This window comes from Vipera ursinii (assembly GCF_947247035.1).
Source record: "Vipera ursinii genome assembly, chromosome: 1".
Lineage (NCBI taxonomy): Eukaryota > Metazoa > Chordata > Lepidosauria > Squamata > Viperidae > Vipera > Vipera ursinii.
The window spans coordinates 72,604,795-72,619,808 of NC_139512.1; the positions used below are offsets into that span (position 1 = coordinate 72,604,795).

General features: G+C 40.2%; 1 protein-coding gene across 1 annotated transcript in view; it reads right to left on the reverse strand.

Moving 5' to 3' along the window:
* Positions 1–11,160, reverse strand: part of RAD51B (RAD51 paralog B) — a 370,273-nt gene extending 359,113 nt beyond the window's left edge. Inside the window, exons 1-4 of the mRNA XM_083348506.1 lie at positions 11,087–11,160; positions 7,315–7,429; positions 7,102–7,215; positions 4,524–4,640 (exon numbers count right to left, since the gene is read on the reverse strand). Of these exons, the coding sequence (XP_083204632.1) occupies positions 4,524–4,640; positions 7,102–7,215; positions 7,315–7,398 (315 nt within the window). The 5' untranslated portion in view covers positions 7,399–7,429; positions 11,087–11,160. The remainder of the gene's footprint in view (positions 1–4,523; positions 4,641–7,101; positions 7,216–7,314; positions 7,430–11,086) is intronic.
* Between the last annotated feature and the right edge of the window lie 3,854 nt (positions 11,161–15,014).

The window sequence follows — 15,014 nt, forward strand, 5'->3', positions numbered from 1 at the left end:
AGGAGACATAAACACCATTATAATCTTTCTGTAAATCTACAGCTTCTATTTTTAGCTTTAGCCTCCGCATCACTATACCTCAACAGTATCGTGTAATTTTACAATGCCATATCTCAGTTTGATTTTAAAAATAGCAAAAGTAATAGATTTTGAGATTATAGGGTTTGATAGTAGGATGCAATGTCCAAATATATTTTTTAAAACATATATATTTATTTATTTTTTTAAAAAAACACGTTTAAAATACCCATTATTTCTTTCAAGTAAAATATAGTAATACGGGTAGTCCTTGAGCAGTGACCACAACTGAGCCCAAAATTTATGTTGCTAAGTGAAACATTTATTAAGTGAGTTTGCTCAATTTGACGACTTTTCTTGCCACAGCTGTTAAGTGAATTATTGCACTTGCTAAGTTAGTTACATGGTTGTTAAGTGAATTGGGTTTTTCTATTGACTTTGCTTGTCAGAAGGTCGCAAAAGCTGATCAAATGACTCCAGGACACGGCAACTGTCGTAAGTATAAACCAGTTGCCAAGCATCTGAATTTTGATCACATGACCATGGGGATGCTGCAACAGTTGTAAGTGTGAAAAACAATCGCAAGTCACTTTTTTCAGTGCCATTGTAACTTTGAATGGTCACTAAATTTATTTATTTATTTATTTTAATTCCATTTATATCCCGCCCTTCTCCGAAGACTCAGGGCGGCTTACAAGCTTAGCAGTAGCCTTCATTCTATGTATATGCCTGCTTGTTAGGGCTTTCATACACACCCCCAAGCGGCATTTTTACAAAGTCAGCTTATTGCCCCCAACAATCTGGGTCCTCATTTTACCTACCTCGGAAGGATGGGAGGCTGAGTCAACCTTGAAATGAACTGCTGTAAGTCAAGGACTAGCTGTACTATACCAAATAATTTAAAGGCACGATATAAGAAAAGATAAGGAAATAGCCAAATCTAGTTTATACCAACAACATTCATTATACCTTTTACGTTTTCTTCTGACCCAACTCTTAGTTTCATATAATAAAACAAGCAAAAGTAGACCGCTAGTTTTAGTTCTGTTGACCCACATACATTCCTTGCAACAGGCCACATTCTACTTACTACATTTCCACCATAATAACAAAATTAATATGTAACATACACACCAAACATTAGAACCAGTATGGTGCCTATAATTTCAATCCCTAAAACCTTAAAAAGGTAAAGGTTCCCCCGCACATGTGTACTAGTCGTTTCCGACTCTAGGGGCCGGTGCTCATCTCCGTTTCAAAGCCGTAGTCATGTGGCCGGCATGACTAGATGCACAGAACGCTGTTACCTTCCCACTGTAGTGGTCCCTATTTTTCTACTTGCATTTTTACGTGCTTTCGAACTGCTAGGTTGGCAGAAGCTGGGACGAGTAACAGGCGCTCACTCTGTTACGCGGCACTCGGGATTCGACCCGCCAAACTGCCAACCTTCTGATTGACAAGCTCAGCGTCCTAACCTCAAAAAAACATTTTTGCTTGCCTTTGTAAGGTGGGCTGGGAGAGCCCATTTCAAAGAAGGGGAGCTCAAAAAGATTGTTTCCTCTCATATCTCATATCTCCTCCCCACCACACCTCAAGATAGGAGGGGACCTTCAATAGGCAATTCCTGGTTTGGATTTGTAGCCTGTCTCTTTGATACCTAAAGTCTGAGCCATATATCGTGACAAGGGAGAAACTTTCAGAAAGCTGCACTGTGGTTACTACTATACCCACAGAGCAACTTTTGCAGCTTTCTGAATGTTTCAATTTCAAATTTGTAACTAGATGAATGCAATTGTCAGGATAGTTTCACCAGCTAAATTCTAGTTGCACTTTGCTATTCTTATTTTCAGACATCTTTTCCTCACTTCTCCCTAGTATAATAATTAATGCTTATACTGTAACACGTTAAGACCCCACATGCTTAGTTGGTAGTTCAGGTCTTAAGTCCGTTACAATGAATGACTGCCACACTAGTAGCATATGGAATAATTATAACATTTCCAACTGAGAGGGTTAAGTTTTGGGAGCTGAAAATTCAATAAAAAGTTATTTCCTCATTTTTCCCACAGGCTTTTTTTGTTTCTTGTTTTCCCCCAAAGTACAGAAAGAGGGGTTATAAGTATATTATTTTAAACTCAGAATAACGTGATTATGAAATACCAACATACACTGCTTGGAACAGCTGCCAGAATTTAACAAGCTCTTAGCTCATTTGGGATATTTTCTGTAACTCTCTGGGTTAAGAATCCAGCCTTGCCAGAAACAAGACATTTGTTATCAGAAACACTCTTCTTGATGAAGTATATAATCTAATGTACAAAATGAAATAGCTTCAATAAGTAATCCCAGCCCACTGTTTCTGCCTGTCCTTACTCTATCACAGCCATCAAAATCAATCCATTGATTGACTGCTCAACTTGGGAGCTCCCACAGACTATTGATAGGAATATAAAGATAAGATTTCTCACAAGCATATTTTTTTCTTCTTTCAGGAGTAATAAAACCATGTTTTGTTTGCTTGCTTTCTTTCATTATAGCGTGTGAATCTTTCCAATCTAAACTTTAAAACTCTGCTAAAATTCACTCGAGAATTCATTGAAAATACCTTGTTCTATTTTTAATCTGAAGTTGGGTACAAAATGCCTTCCCTACAGTAACAACATTCAAGTTTTCCTTTGTAGAAAGAATGCCACTTTTCATGTAAATGTTCATTATTTCAAGACAAACAATGATTAGTCACAAAAGGGCATGATTCAATTCCTTCTTTAAACTTTACTAATGATTTAAAAAATATGCTGGGGAATCAGTGCCAGAACATTTTTCTGACTCTCTGAGAACCAGGGTAAGAACTGGCAATAGGAAAAAAGTGTATTCGAGTTTCAACTTTCCAACCACATCATCAGTCATAACCATGAATAGTAAATTTTTTCAGCATCAGTTGTTTCAGTGAAGCCACAAAAGTATGGAATAAAAAACCTCTTTTCTTGTGGTAAAACTGAAGTCTAGGTCAGGGGTCGGCAACCGGAAAAAGGAAAAGAGCCACTCAGAACCGGTTCCATCACACAAACAAAAAAGTGGGAGCCGCAAAAAGTGCACGCGCGTGCGTCCACTCACGCACAAAAAACATTGTGCGCATGCCCAAATTGGGATGGGATGCACCTGCACGGCGACGGGTCTCCCCTTTGGAGAGGTGCGCGCCGTCCCGTTCGGAGACCTGCCGCGTTCGTCAAACATGGACGAACGCGGCAGCTGTGCAAACGGGACGGCGGCAGGTTTTCGAAGGGCGGAGGTGCGCGCGCACCTCTCGGAATGGGCGGTGCCAGTCTCCATTTGGAGAGGTGTGCGCGCACCACTGCCCGTTCGAAGAGGTGCGTGTGCACCGGGCGACTGGGAGCCGCAGGAGACAGCTCAAAGAGCCGCATGCGGCTCTGGAGCCGCGGTTTGCCGACCCGTGGTCTAGGTATTAAACTCCTAGGTTTTACAATAGGTATCTAAAACAGAATAACCACAGCTGATGAGGCTATGAAGACCTGGATGAGACAAAACACACTCAGGTCAGGGTACTCCCATAACATGGTCCTAGTAGTTACTCTGCATGTAGTTATGTTTCCCCGCATAGAAAGTGGTTCATGATTTGGGAGTGCTCCTGTATCTATAGCTCCTACTCAAGCAGCAGACAGAAGTTGTAGCTGGGGAGGTTATGTCTACCTTCAGTTGATTCACCAGTTTTAAACTAACCAGGAACAGAAGGGCCCAAACCTAATCATCACTTGATTGCCAGTTGACTGGACTAGTGCAGTGAGTGCCTCCATCTGGGGCTCTCTTTGAAGACAACTCAGAAGCCACAGCTGGTTAAAAAAAAATGCAGCGGCATGATTATTGACTTGATACTGCCAATACAGAATTACATATTTAATATAAAGTCATTGCAATGGTTATTAGTAGACTTCCACACCCAATTTAACATGCTGATTATTATCCCTAAAGTTCCAAATGGTGCAGTAGCAGGAGACATCAGGCAAGACAGAATCTGCTGGTGTCCTATGGTCAAAGAGGGAAGGCTAAATAAAAGGTATGTGAGCCATGGTGGGGGCAATTAGGCCTTCTTTTTTAACAACAACCCCCCCATTTTATGGAACACTCTCCCCAGGAAATACATTCAATTGTCCCACCTTGCCACAGTTCCAGAAACATCTTAAAACTGTTTTATTTCAATCTGCTTTTATCCATGTTGACTGTGGTACCTATCTTGCATTTTATTTGGGGCTTGCCTTTGCTTTTTCTGATTATGTGTTGGTTTTGATACTTTAAAAAAGATCAGGCATTTAATATTCTATGTGCTTTTATGGCCAATGCTGTACACCATCTAGAGTACTTTGAGATAAGTCTAATGGTATCTGGGAATGACCTTCACGCCTAACATTTTAACACCATAAATGAATACTCACTGGAAATATGTTAAATAAACAGATACAAGTAAGTTTAGCTAAATGTCCACCTTTTACCTCTGTAAGACTACCACAGGCAATTCCACCATGCAATATTTTATCCAGATCTTCCAGCGTTGTTGGCAAGAATGCTGTTGAAAGATTGGTGGTTCTTTTCATTTTCATTTCATAAGCCTAAAACAAGGAATCATTTTAAAACATGCTATATATAATTGTTAAGAAAACTGCTTAGTAATACTTTCTTCCAAAAGTGTAACTGCAGTGTTTTGCTTATCAAAATATAAAAGAAAATTCCTGGTAGGTTTTTAATTTATTTTCTTGTCTTCATTAATATTTTCCTAAGCTTTCTGATCAAAGATAATATACTAAAGTAGTTACAATATTTGTATAGTGCAAATACAATTAAACTATAATATTACAACAACATGTAAGTATATGCCTTTTCCTTCTTTGGACAGTAAAAAGCTTAGTTTGCGAGATGCAACTTCAGAAGAAATGGCTGACTCAGGAATTCTGGAAGTTGAAGTCCATGAGTCATAAAAGAGCCAAGGTTGCCTACCCCTGGTATAGTAGGTATTTTGTTGGCCCCATCAGTATCATTTTACATTAGCTTAGGCCAGGGGTCAGCAACCTGAAACAGTGAAAGAGCCACTCGGAACCGGTTCCCTCACAAAAGGAAAAACTGGGAGCCGCAAAAAATGTGTGCACATGTGCGCGCATGCACAGAACCGGGTTTGACTGAAGAGTGGAGCCAAGGCGAGATATGCACCTACCCTGCATATTTGAATTGATTGGTTGAACTTTTTTAGTCCCACTTTTTTTTTTTGGACTGCACATGGCAGAGGACTGGGAGCCGCAGGAGACGCTGAAAGAGCCGCATGCGGCTCCGGAGCCGCGGGTTGCAGACCTGTGGCTTAGGCTAAAGTGAATTTGCCATTTTAATCACTATTCCACTAGTTTGCAATGATACTTTTGGATTTCTTCATGACATAGTATGATATGTCATGACATGAATACACACACGCACACAAAGAGAGAGAGACAGAGAGACAGACATAAATGCACATTCCTTTTTGAGGTAATCTCTTTTATGCAAAATGTGGAGAAACAGAAAAAAATACTATGCCTAAGAAATTAAAGACACAAGAAGCAGAAATGAAAAGATAGCTAATTCTGTTTTACAATGCCATTCGCTGTGTTTCTATACTTGCAAAGTTTTGCCATACCCTTCCACTTCTTCAAGCGTTGTTTTCTGTATCTTAAACTTACTAGCCTTCCCCTTTTGAGAATCTCATCAATTCTTTCCAACCACAATTTTTCAGTCTACTTCTTCCTGCCAACCCATTCAATCTTGTTTTGTGCCATTTATTTAGTAACTCTAACTTTATTTATTCTCTATATATACATAAGCAAACTATCAAAATGTACTTATTTTGAACTGGACACTCACTTTTGGCCACCATAAATTATTTGATATTTGCCAGAGGAGTTGAATAGCTTCCTGGAGATACTATCACAAAGTCAGTTATAAATTAAGAGGCAACAGTCCCCATATAGAACCATATCCCTCTACTGCAAGAGCTGGTCATTCTGTTTAAATAGCAGTCTATTCTTTAAGCAGCCACCAAACTCAAAAGCATCTCTAATCCCATACTATAATGATAGGATTGTTTGAAGTTATGATAATGGACTTAGTTCAAATCCAAGTAAATGATGCTCAGCAGGTCACCTAATCCAGGTACTTGATAACACTCAAAGAATTTTAAGACTGGCGAGAAGGATTATCTTTGTATTGTAGAAACCAAGTTGCTTCCGCCTTTTGAACAAGATTCTTTCATATAGTATATAATTTGGTTCTGAATAAGAAATGTCTGCTAACTTATCCACAACCTACTTTTAGTATCTTATATCTCCATTCTTACCACAATAACTGGATCCCAAAATTGACCTTATTACTCTCCAATCTTTTGGTGGTATAGGCAATTATTTTTAAAAAACAATCAAGGATATCTATAACCACCCATCCATTTAGCTATCCATTCATCTAGCTATTCATCCATCTAGCTATCCATCCCTCCATTTATCTATCTATCCAGAGAAAGAGAAAGAGAGAGAGAGAGAGAGAGAGAGAGAGCGAGCGAGCGAGCGCAACTGGATGGCACAGTGGATGAGTACCACCTTTGACATGGCAGGTACCTACCTTATTATTATGGGTTCTTGGGCAAAGACCTCCTACCTCAGCACGCTGGCTGAGGAATTCTGGGAGTTGAAGTCCACAAGTCATAAAAGGGCCAAGTTTGAAGACCCCTGATCTATAAGCTAGCTACAGTTGACCCATGAGATGGGATACCAAGGCTCAGTACAGAAATGCCATTAAACAATATGCTAGAAGATGCCATTAGCATTCAAACCAAAGAACTGGTCTCTGGTCCAGGTGCTGTAATCCTGGAGATGCATGGCTACACAATCAAGAACAGTCGTATATGCCCTACCCTTCCAGAAAACGAGGTTAGGGGCTAAGATCAAGGCAACTTGGAGAAAGGTTAGTCGGCTGGTGTAAAAACAGAAAGATGTGAAGATTAGAGTTAAAACTTTGTGGGTTTTTTCCTATGCTGATTTGTGAAAGACTACGTACCGTTTGCATTCTGGGAGCACAGGATTGGCTGACAGTACGAAAAAGTTTCTGGACACTCCAGTAGCTCTGTCCAGTCATTTTCATTAATTCCAGGAAGGAAAGACATAAGAAGTCCTGCAAAAAGCATTAAGAAATACTTCACATGTGCTCAAAGCTACTTCAAGTACTGTCTCATTTATTATATATTTTCTTTCATAAAAGAGCTTTTCTTACCCGGCAAGTAATAATCTGATGTCGACTTAGTCTCTCACAAAGATCTTGAGGTAAACCTGCTCTTCTTAGCTTTTTATTTGCCATGTTCACATAGTTATTGGCTAGAAAGTTAACTCTATAACCAACCAACAAAGAAATAATATTAGTTGTATTAAATATCATTGTATTAAATACAGTGCTGAACAAACATATATTCAAGTCTATGTATTCAACTTACTGTCCAGTAACAGTTCCTGCTCTTTCCCCCATGATTTCCTTTGTAATATCCTGTTTAAGATGTTTTATTCTTCCTCCCTTTGCATTATTCAGGGTACATTCAAGCAAACACGAGTGTCTTTTTTTTCTTGTAGCCTAGCAAAGAGGTAGGCAACCTTAGCTCTTTTATGACTCGTGGACTTCAACTCCCAGAATTCCTGAGCCAGCTATGCTGAGGGGAAAGGGAGTTTCCAACCTGAGCCATGCTGGCTCAGGAATTCTGGGAGTTGAAGTCCACGAGTTATAAAAGAGCCAAGGTTGCCTAACCCTGGCCTAGCACATTCTACTAAGTTGCCTTCACTTCAGGTTTCTTCAGATTACACTGTTTCCAACCAAAGTCACTATAATTCGGGTTGCACCAGATGTTTGAAATTGGTTGTATAGGACTGACCACTACTCTTGTTGATGAAAATTATAGTTTAAATCAGGTATGGACAATTTATTTTTCAAAGGAGCCACATGAGAAACTGGAACAGTTGTGGAGGGGTGTACCAGTGTAACCAGATTTGATGTACTTTGTCACTTTAACTACTCTGGCTGCTCCAGGTGAGAGATGAGCACTGCACAGGTGCAGAAGAGTGGTTTGTCTCTTCGCCCTTTCATGGCTGCCAACACGCTGAAGGAGTGCATGGCAACTGCGCAGAGCCAGACTCAACCTGGCTCTTCTACTGCTCCCTGCGGCACCCTTATTTACATTTGATTTCTAATTTCCAATTGACCTCAGGCGGACTGGACAGGGAGAACCAAAAGACCAGGGGCCACAAAGTGTCCAGGTTTGTTTTAAATCATTTGGAAGGCAAATTAAAATATAGTACTATGCACTTTAAAAGTAGAGACATAAAGTCAGATAAATAATGCTAAAAAGCCAGGCTGTTACCCTACCTTGTACCACAATTAACAGTTGAAACTAGTCAGGTTCTGTTACAAGCAACAACTTGGAACACAATGTATTGATGCTAGACATAACTGTATATTCATTCTGAACCTTGGTCGTATGGTCTGAACCTTCTTTAATCCACACAAATCTTATATTTGGTAGCCCACTGATAATGAAGAAAAAAATCATGTTAATAATCCACATTCTACTTATTCTTTATGCCTCTATTACCTAGATGACTCAAGAAAAGTCATATTGGATAATGGTTTTACATCTCTTTCCCCATCCCACCCACCATGAGATGTAGCCTCAAGTTGCACAACACACTTATTTTTTTTCTGTGTCCACTAAAACCTATTTTTCGCAACTCTTTTTAAGCTGAGCTAACTTTAGTTGTGTTAGTTGTATATACCCAAGTGTTATTGGAGACTTGGAGACTGCAGCTAGAATCAGTTTAGCTACCTGTTGCTCTTTTGACTTTAGGAAATTTTCAATCTGTCTTCTTTCTGCTTCCTGGCTTTTTAGCATTATTTAGCTGGTTTTATGTCTCTGTTTTTAAAGTACATAGTACTATATTTTAATTATGCTCTGCAACATTTTGGATGCTTTACCTTGGCAGAAAAGCAGTTATACATACTAGAAATAGGAAAATTCCTTCAATGTATTAGAGGGCACTTGTTTCATAATAACTCATCCACTTAAACTACATTTCAATCCTTTAAACTTTTGGGGAATAACTGAAGCCAGACTCTTACAAATGATAATATATGCTTCCTTCAGATTCTTGATGTATCTTTCTTTAAGCTCCCCTCCTGAAAGCAAAATTATTACTTTTACAAAAATTACTCTGAAGAGAAAAAGTCAAAGGGAGCAAACTGGTTTTGGAATACAGCCTGTAGCAATATGAGATTTTTTTTCTGGGTCCAAAAATAATAAAAATAATTCTCAACTCATTTTTTTATGTAGGAACTTGAGGAAAAAATGCAGATGACAATGAAAAAATATCAAACCTACACCTACTACTCTTTTCATCCCTTTATTTTAAAAGTCCATTTGGAAGATATAAGATATAAGAAATGCCTTTATTCGCTACACAAAGAATTATCTCCATCATAAACCAACACATGAATCACAGAAGAAAAACAGGATATCTGACCCATTTAATCCACTGATATTTTGAGTATCAGTGGATTAAATTAACTGTTATTTTAACAGTTAATACTACTATCCTGCATATACTATCCTGCATATATTCTCAAGCAACTGATATTCAGGGGTACACTGCCCCAATACGCTGAGCTTGTCGATCAGAAGGTCGGCAGTTTGGCGGGTCGAATCCCGAGTGCCGCGTAGCAGAGTGAGCGCCTGTTACTCGTCCCAGCTTCTGCCAACCTAGCAGTTCGAAAGCGCGTAAAAATGCAAGTAGAAAAATAGGGACCACTACGGTGGGAAGGTAACAGCGTTCCGTGCGCCTTTGGCGTCCAGTCATGCCGGCCACATGACCACGGAGACGTCCTCGGACAAGCACTGGCTCTTCGGCTTTGAAACGGAGATGAGCACCGGCCCCTAGAGTCGGAAACGACTAGCACGTATGTGCGGGGGAACCTTTACCTTTAGCATTTTATTGTTATGGATCTTCATATGCTGCTCCAACTTCTTTAGAACCATTCAAGTTCATGGCCACCGAAATATTGCAGAACTTTCCACAGTTTAACTATGTTCTATTGGAAGAGGTACATCCTTTACCCTACTTAAATCTCTTATTAATCACCACCATCGATTTCAATTTTCTTCAACTCTAGCTAACTATAGTCAGCTCCATCAAGTCTCCTTCCCACTCACACTTTTTCCTTTCCCCCACTCCCCTAAAATTCTTGTTGTCATTAGTTCTAATTTTTTCCCTAGAAAAAGCAGCTTCTGGGGGATAGACCAGGGGTAGGCAACCTCGGCTGTTTTATGACTCATGGACTTCAACTCCCAGAATTCCTGAGTCAGCATAGCTGACTCAGGAATTCTGGGAATTGAAGTCCATGAGTCATAAAAGAGCCGAGGTTGCCTACCCCTGGGATAGACCATTGGCCTGTGATCAGGTGAGATAGCAAATTGCACAAGATTCTAAACAGGAGCCTTTCACTGGGAAACCGTTCCTGCGCAACTCTCTCCGCGTTTTGGAAGCGGAACTTTTGGAAGTTTTTAACGTTCCCTAGGAGAGAGCTGGTCACAAGTCTGAGCAAAAGCAGAAAAGCAAGCAGGAGGACCCATCTCCCAAGTGCTAAACAGCAACCGGATTCCCAGCGGCAGGATAGTCCAACAACACTCCCGGGCCACGGAGAAGCATTAAGAGACTGACCATGCAGCCCGGAAAGGCAGCTACTCCACGCCCGCCCGCCCCGCAGACTCTGCGAGACTTAAGATGCATCCATGTTTCCACAAAAGACCTGAAATAAAAAGCGCAGCACCAAATAGCAACCTAGACCTTAAAAGCGCGGGGGTTGCTCTGTCTCCATCATGGAGGAAAAAAAAGATGCAAAGACTTCTTTACGACTCCCTCCGCTGCAGAGAAAAAAAAAATATATGCCCCCGTCGGTAGAAAGTCTTATGCCGCCCAATCGCAAACCACACCAAATTACCCATCCTAACCTGGACTCTTTTCAAAGCTTCCCACTTCTCTACAGGAAACTTCCAGGAAAGTGCAACTTCGAGTTATGATTGGCCTCCGACTCTAGTTCTTCATCGCTATAAGTCTTCCGCGATGAAAGGGATTCTGGGAATTATAGTTCGGTTTTGGTGGAGGACTCGTCTTAAAAATTAAATGCTTTCTGGATCTTTAGGAAAATACATTTAATGCAGTTTGTTTCTGCACGTGCTGTTCTTTTTCTATATAAATGTGTGGGGTAGATTTTTAAGTGTGTGTGTGTGTGTGTGTGTGTGTGTGTGTGTGTGTGTGTGTACAGAAAGAGAATGTTTACTTTTGCTGTAGTTACGTTTCCAGTCAAGAGTTCACCATGAAAAACAAATGCAGAGGTTAATTGATTGCCATATGGGATGAAAGTTAAAGTAGAAACACCAAGTTTACTTAAATAAGTCAGTTGGGTTCATTTAAATTATGATTTGTTTTTTATGATTTAACATAGTTAGATGAAGGCAGCCTCTCTGGTTAGTTTAAGGTTCAGTGTATTATTCAACTCCAGTAAGCAAATTAAATATGTTAGTGTGCATGAAATCAAGGACAAACATTTGGAAGTAAAGCAAAGAAACAGTCTGGTTATAGTAAAATAAGCTTAATGGAATCTCCAGTTATACTGCCAATTTCCATTTTGATTTGAAAGTATGAACACTTGATAATTTCTCCTTGGGATGTATTTGTTATACAGGTAGTCCTCGACTTACAACAGTTCATTTAGTGACCATTCAAAGTTACAATGGCACTGAAAAAAGTGACTTATGACCATTTTTCACAGTTACAACGTTTGAAGCATGCCCATGATCATGTGATCAAAATTCAGATGCTTGGCAATTGGTTTATGCTTTTTCCTAATAGTCTCAGGTCTCCTCCCCCCAAGCAGAAAACCAGTTCTATAGACATGCAAATGTAAGCCAACAAGAAGGTTGGAGCAAGAAGCTGAGGAAGACGCCCTAACATCTACATACACCAGCCCCAGGAAAGCAGGATATGACCTTTGGACATACTAGGACCCGCAACCATCAAGAATACCAGAGAGGCACACTCAGGTCAGAATACGTGACACAGGAAATAACCTCAAACAGGAACAGGAAGCAACTCCAAACAAAAGGATCCAGAGGGTATAAAAACCTACTTCCTACATGTGGTCAGCCCTTCTTTTCTGCCAGCCATCTTCCTGTATGGTTCTCCTCTCCAATAAACTACAGCCTTCTTCCCAAAGCAGTTGCCATGTTTATTCCCAGCTTGGATGAACCATAATGAAGACTCTTCTTCCAACAGGGCCTTGGAGGTCTTTTAGTTCAACCCCCTGCTCAGGCAGAAAATCGTATACCAGCAGGTTGCTGTGCCCGCTTCACCAGTGTCTTGCTGTTGAGCAACCAAGCCAGCCTACTCGTTAGCTGCACACTCAGGAATTTGATGCTGGTAATCATCTCCACAGGCAGTGCTTTTTTTGTAAAAGAAAAAGGTGCCGGAACTCACACATGTCATACAACCTGCCTTGCCTACCCTACAAGGTTCCATCCAAAAAAGGTGCCGGAACTCCGTTCTGAGCGTTCTATGAGAAAAAAAGCCCTGTCCACAGGTGAATCATTAATGTACAGAAAAGTGTGGCTGTGCCTACCTTTCTGAAATAGACAATGATCTCTTTGGTTTTTCCGTATTTAAAATTAGACTGTTTTCCTTACACCAGTTCACCAACCCCTCAACCTCCTTGCAGTAAGCATCCACATTGTCATCATGAATAAGGCCCAGTACTGTTGTATCATCTGTGAACTTCATAATATGGTTGGTGGCAAACTTAGCACAACAGTCATGGGTCAACAGGGTGAACAGCAGCGGACTTAGGATGCAGCCCTGAGGAGAACCTGTGCTCAAGAAAATGAGATTTGTTCCAACTTACACATATTGGGGCATGTTGGTAAGAAAATCAAGAATCCAGTTGCACAAAGGAGTGTTTAAGCCTAAAAGTCCGAGTTTGTCTACTAGATGCTGGGGAATGATTATGTTAAACGCCAAACTGAAATCAACAACAAACATACATGAGTATTTCTTTCCTCTGAGTGCTTCAAGCTCATGAAGAACGGAAGAAATAGCATCCTCCGTAGAGTGATTTGGTCGGTAGGCAAACTGAAGTGGGTCAAATGCTGGCAGGATGTTAGATACAATAATGTCCTTTATCAGCTTCTCAAAGCATTTCATAATGGTGGATGTCAGTGCAACCGGACATTAATCACTGAGACCTGTAATTGTGGACTTTTTTGGCACTGGCAAGATGATGGCCATGTTTGCCATTGGTTTACATATTTACAATTGAAAGAGAGATTTAAACTGGATAAAAAGAGTTATGAATTTGATTTTGTGTAAAATGAATTGGTTATCCTACATGTGTTGTAGTGATGAGTATATTATTGCTATATTTTATAAATTGTTTTTGAATTTGGAGAATGAGGACTTTGTGCTTGAGGTGGGGAAAAAATGAAACTTTGATTTTTGGTTGTGTTGATTAGATAGGTTTGTTATAGAAATAGCTAGTATATCTCCAAAGCACCTGAAGGCAGGACAAGAAGCAACAGATGGAAACTAATCAAAGAGAGAAGCAACCTAAAACTAAGGAGTAATTTCATGACAGTTAGAACAATTAATCAACCAGTCTCCAGAAGTTGTGGGGTACCACAAGGCTCTGTCTTAGGCCCAGTACTCTTCAATATCTTCATTAATGACTTAGATGAGGGAATAGAATGGGAACTCATCAGATTTTCAGATGACACCAAACTGGCAGGAATAGCCAGCACCCCAGAAGACAAACTCAGGATCCAAAAAGATCTTGACAAACTTGAACAACCAACTAACCAATAAAATGAGTTTTAATGTGGAGAAAACCAAAATTTTACATTTAGGCAGGAAAAATCAAAGGCATAAGTACAGATTAGGTGAGACCTGGCTCAAAAACAGCAACTGTGAGAGGGACCTTGGAGTCCTACTGGGCGATCACTTGACTATGAGCCAGCAGTGTGCAGCAGCAGCCAGAAAAGCTAATACAATCCTGGGTTGTATAAACAGAGGCATAGAATCAAGATCACGCAAAGTATTGGTACCACTTTATAAAATCCTAGTAAGACCACACCTGGAATACTGGTCACCATACTACAAAAAAGATATTGAGACCTTGGAAAAAGTTCAGAGGAGCAACTAAAATGATCAAAGACCTGGAGACTAAAACATACGAAGAACGGCTGCAGGACTTGGGTTTGGCTAGTCTAAAAAAAAAAGAAATAGGGGGTGACATGATAGCAGTATTCCAGTATTTGAGGGGCTGCGACAAAGAAGAGGGGGTCAAACTGTTCTTCAAAGCGCCAGAAGGCAAGGCAAGAAACAATGGTTGGAAACTGATCAAAAAGAGAAGCAACCTGGAATAAAGGAGAAACTTCCTAAAAGTGAGGACAATTAACCAGTGGAACAGTTTGCCTTCAGAAATTGTGGGTGCTCCATCACTGGAGATTTTAAAGAAGATACTGGACATTCACTTGTTTGAAATGGTATAGGTTCTCCTGCTTGAGCAGGGGGCTGGACTAGAAGACCTCCAAGGTCCCTTCCATAGTCTAGTCTAGTCTAGTCTTCCATTCCATTCAGCTGTGAATGCTCTAACCTTGGAAGTTTTTAAGAAGAGACTGGACAACCATTTGTCTGAAATGGTATAAGTTCTTCTGCTTGAGCAGGGGGCAGGACTAGAAGACCTCCATGGTCCCCTCCAGCTCTACTTTATTCTATTATGTAAAAGTAAAAAGTAGAGGTTTTATGTTATTACCTTAGTCTACTGCACCAAAAGGAGTCAGAGCTTTTTCTTTCTCCCCTCTACCATTATTTTAACTTTTCTTTGTATTT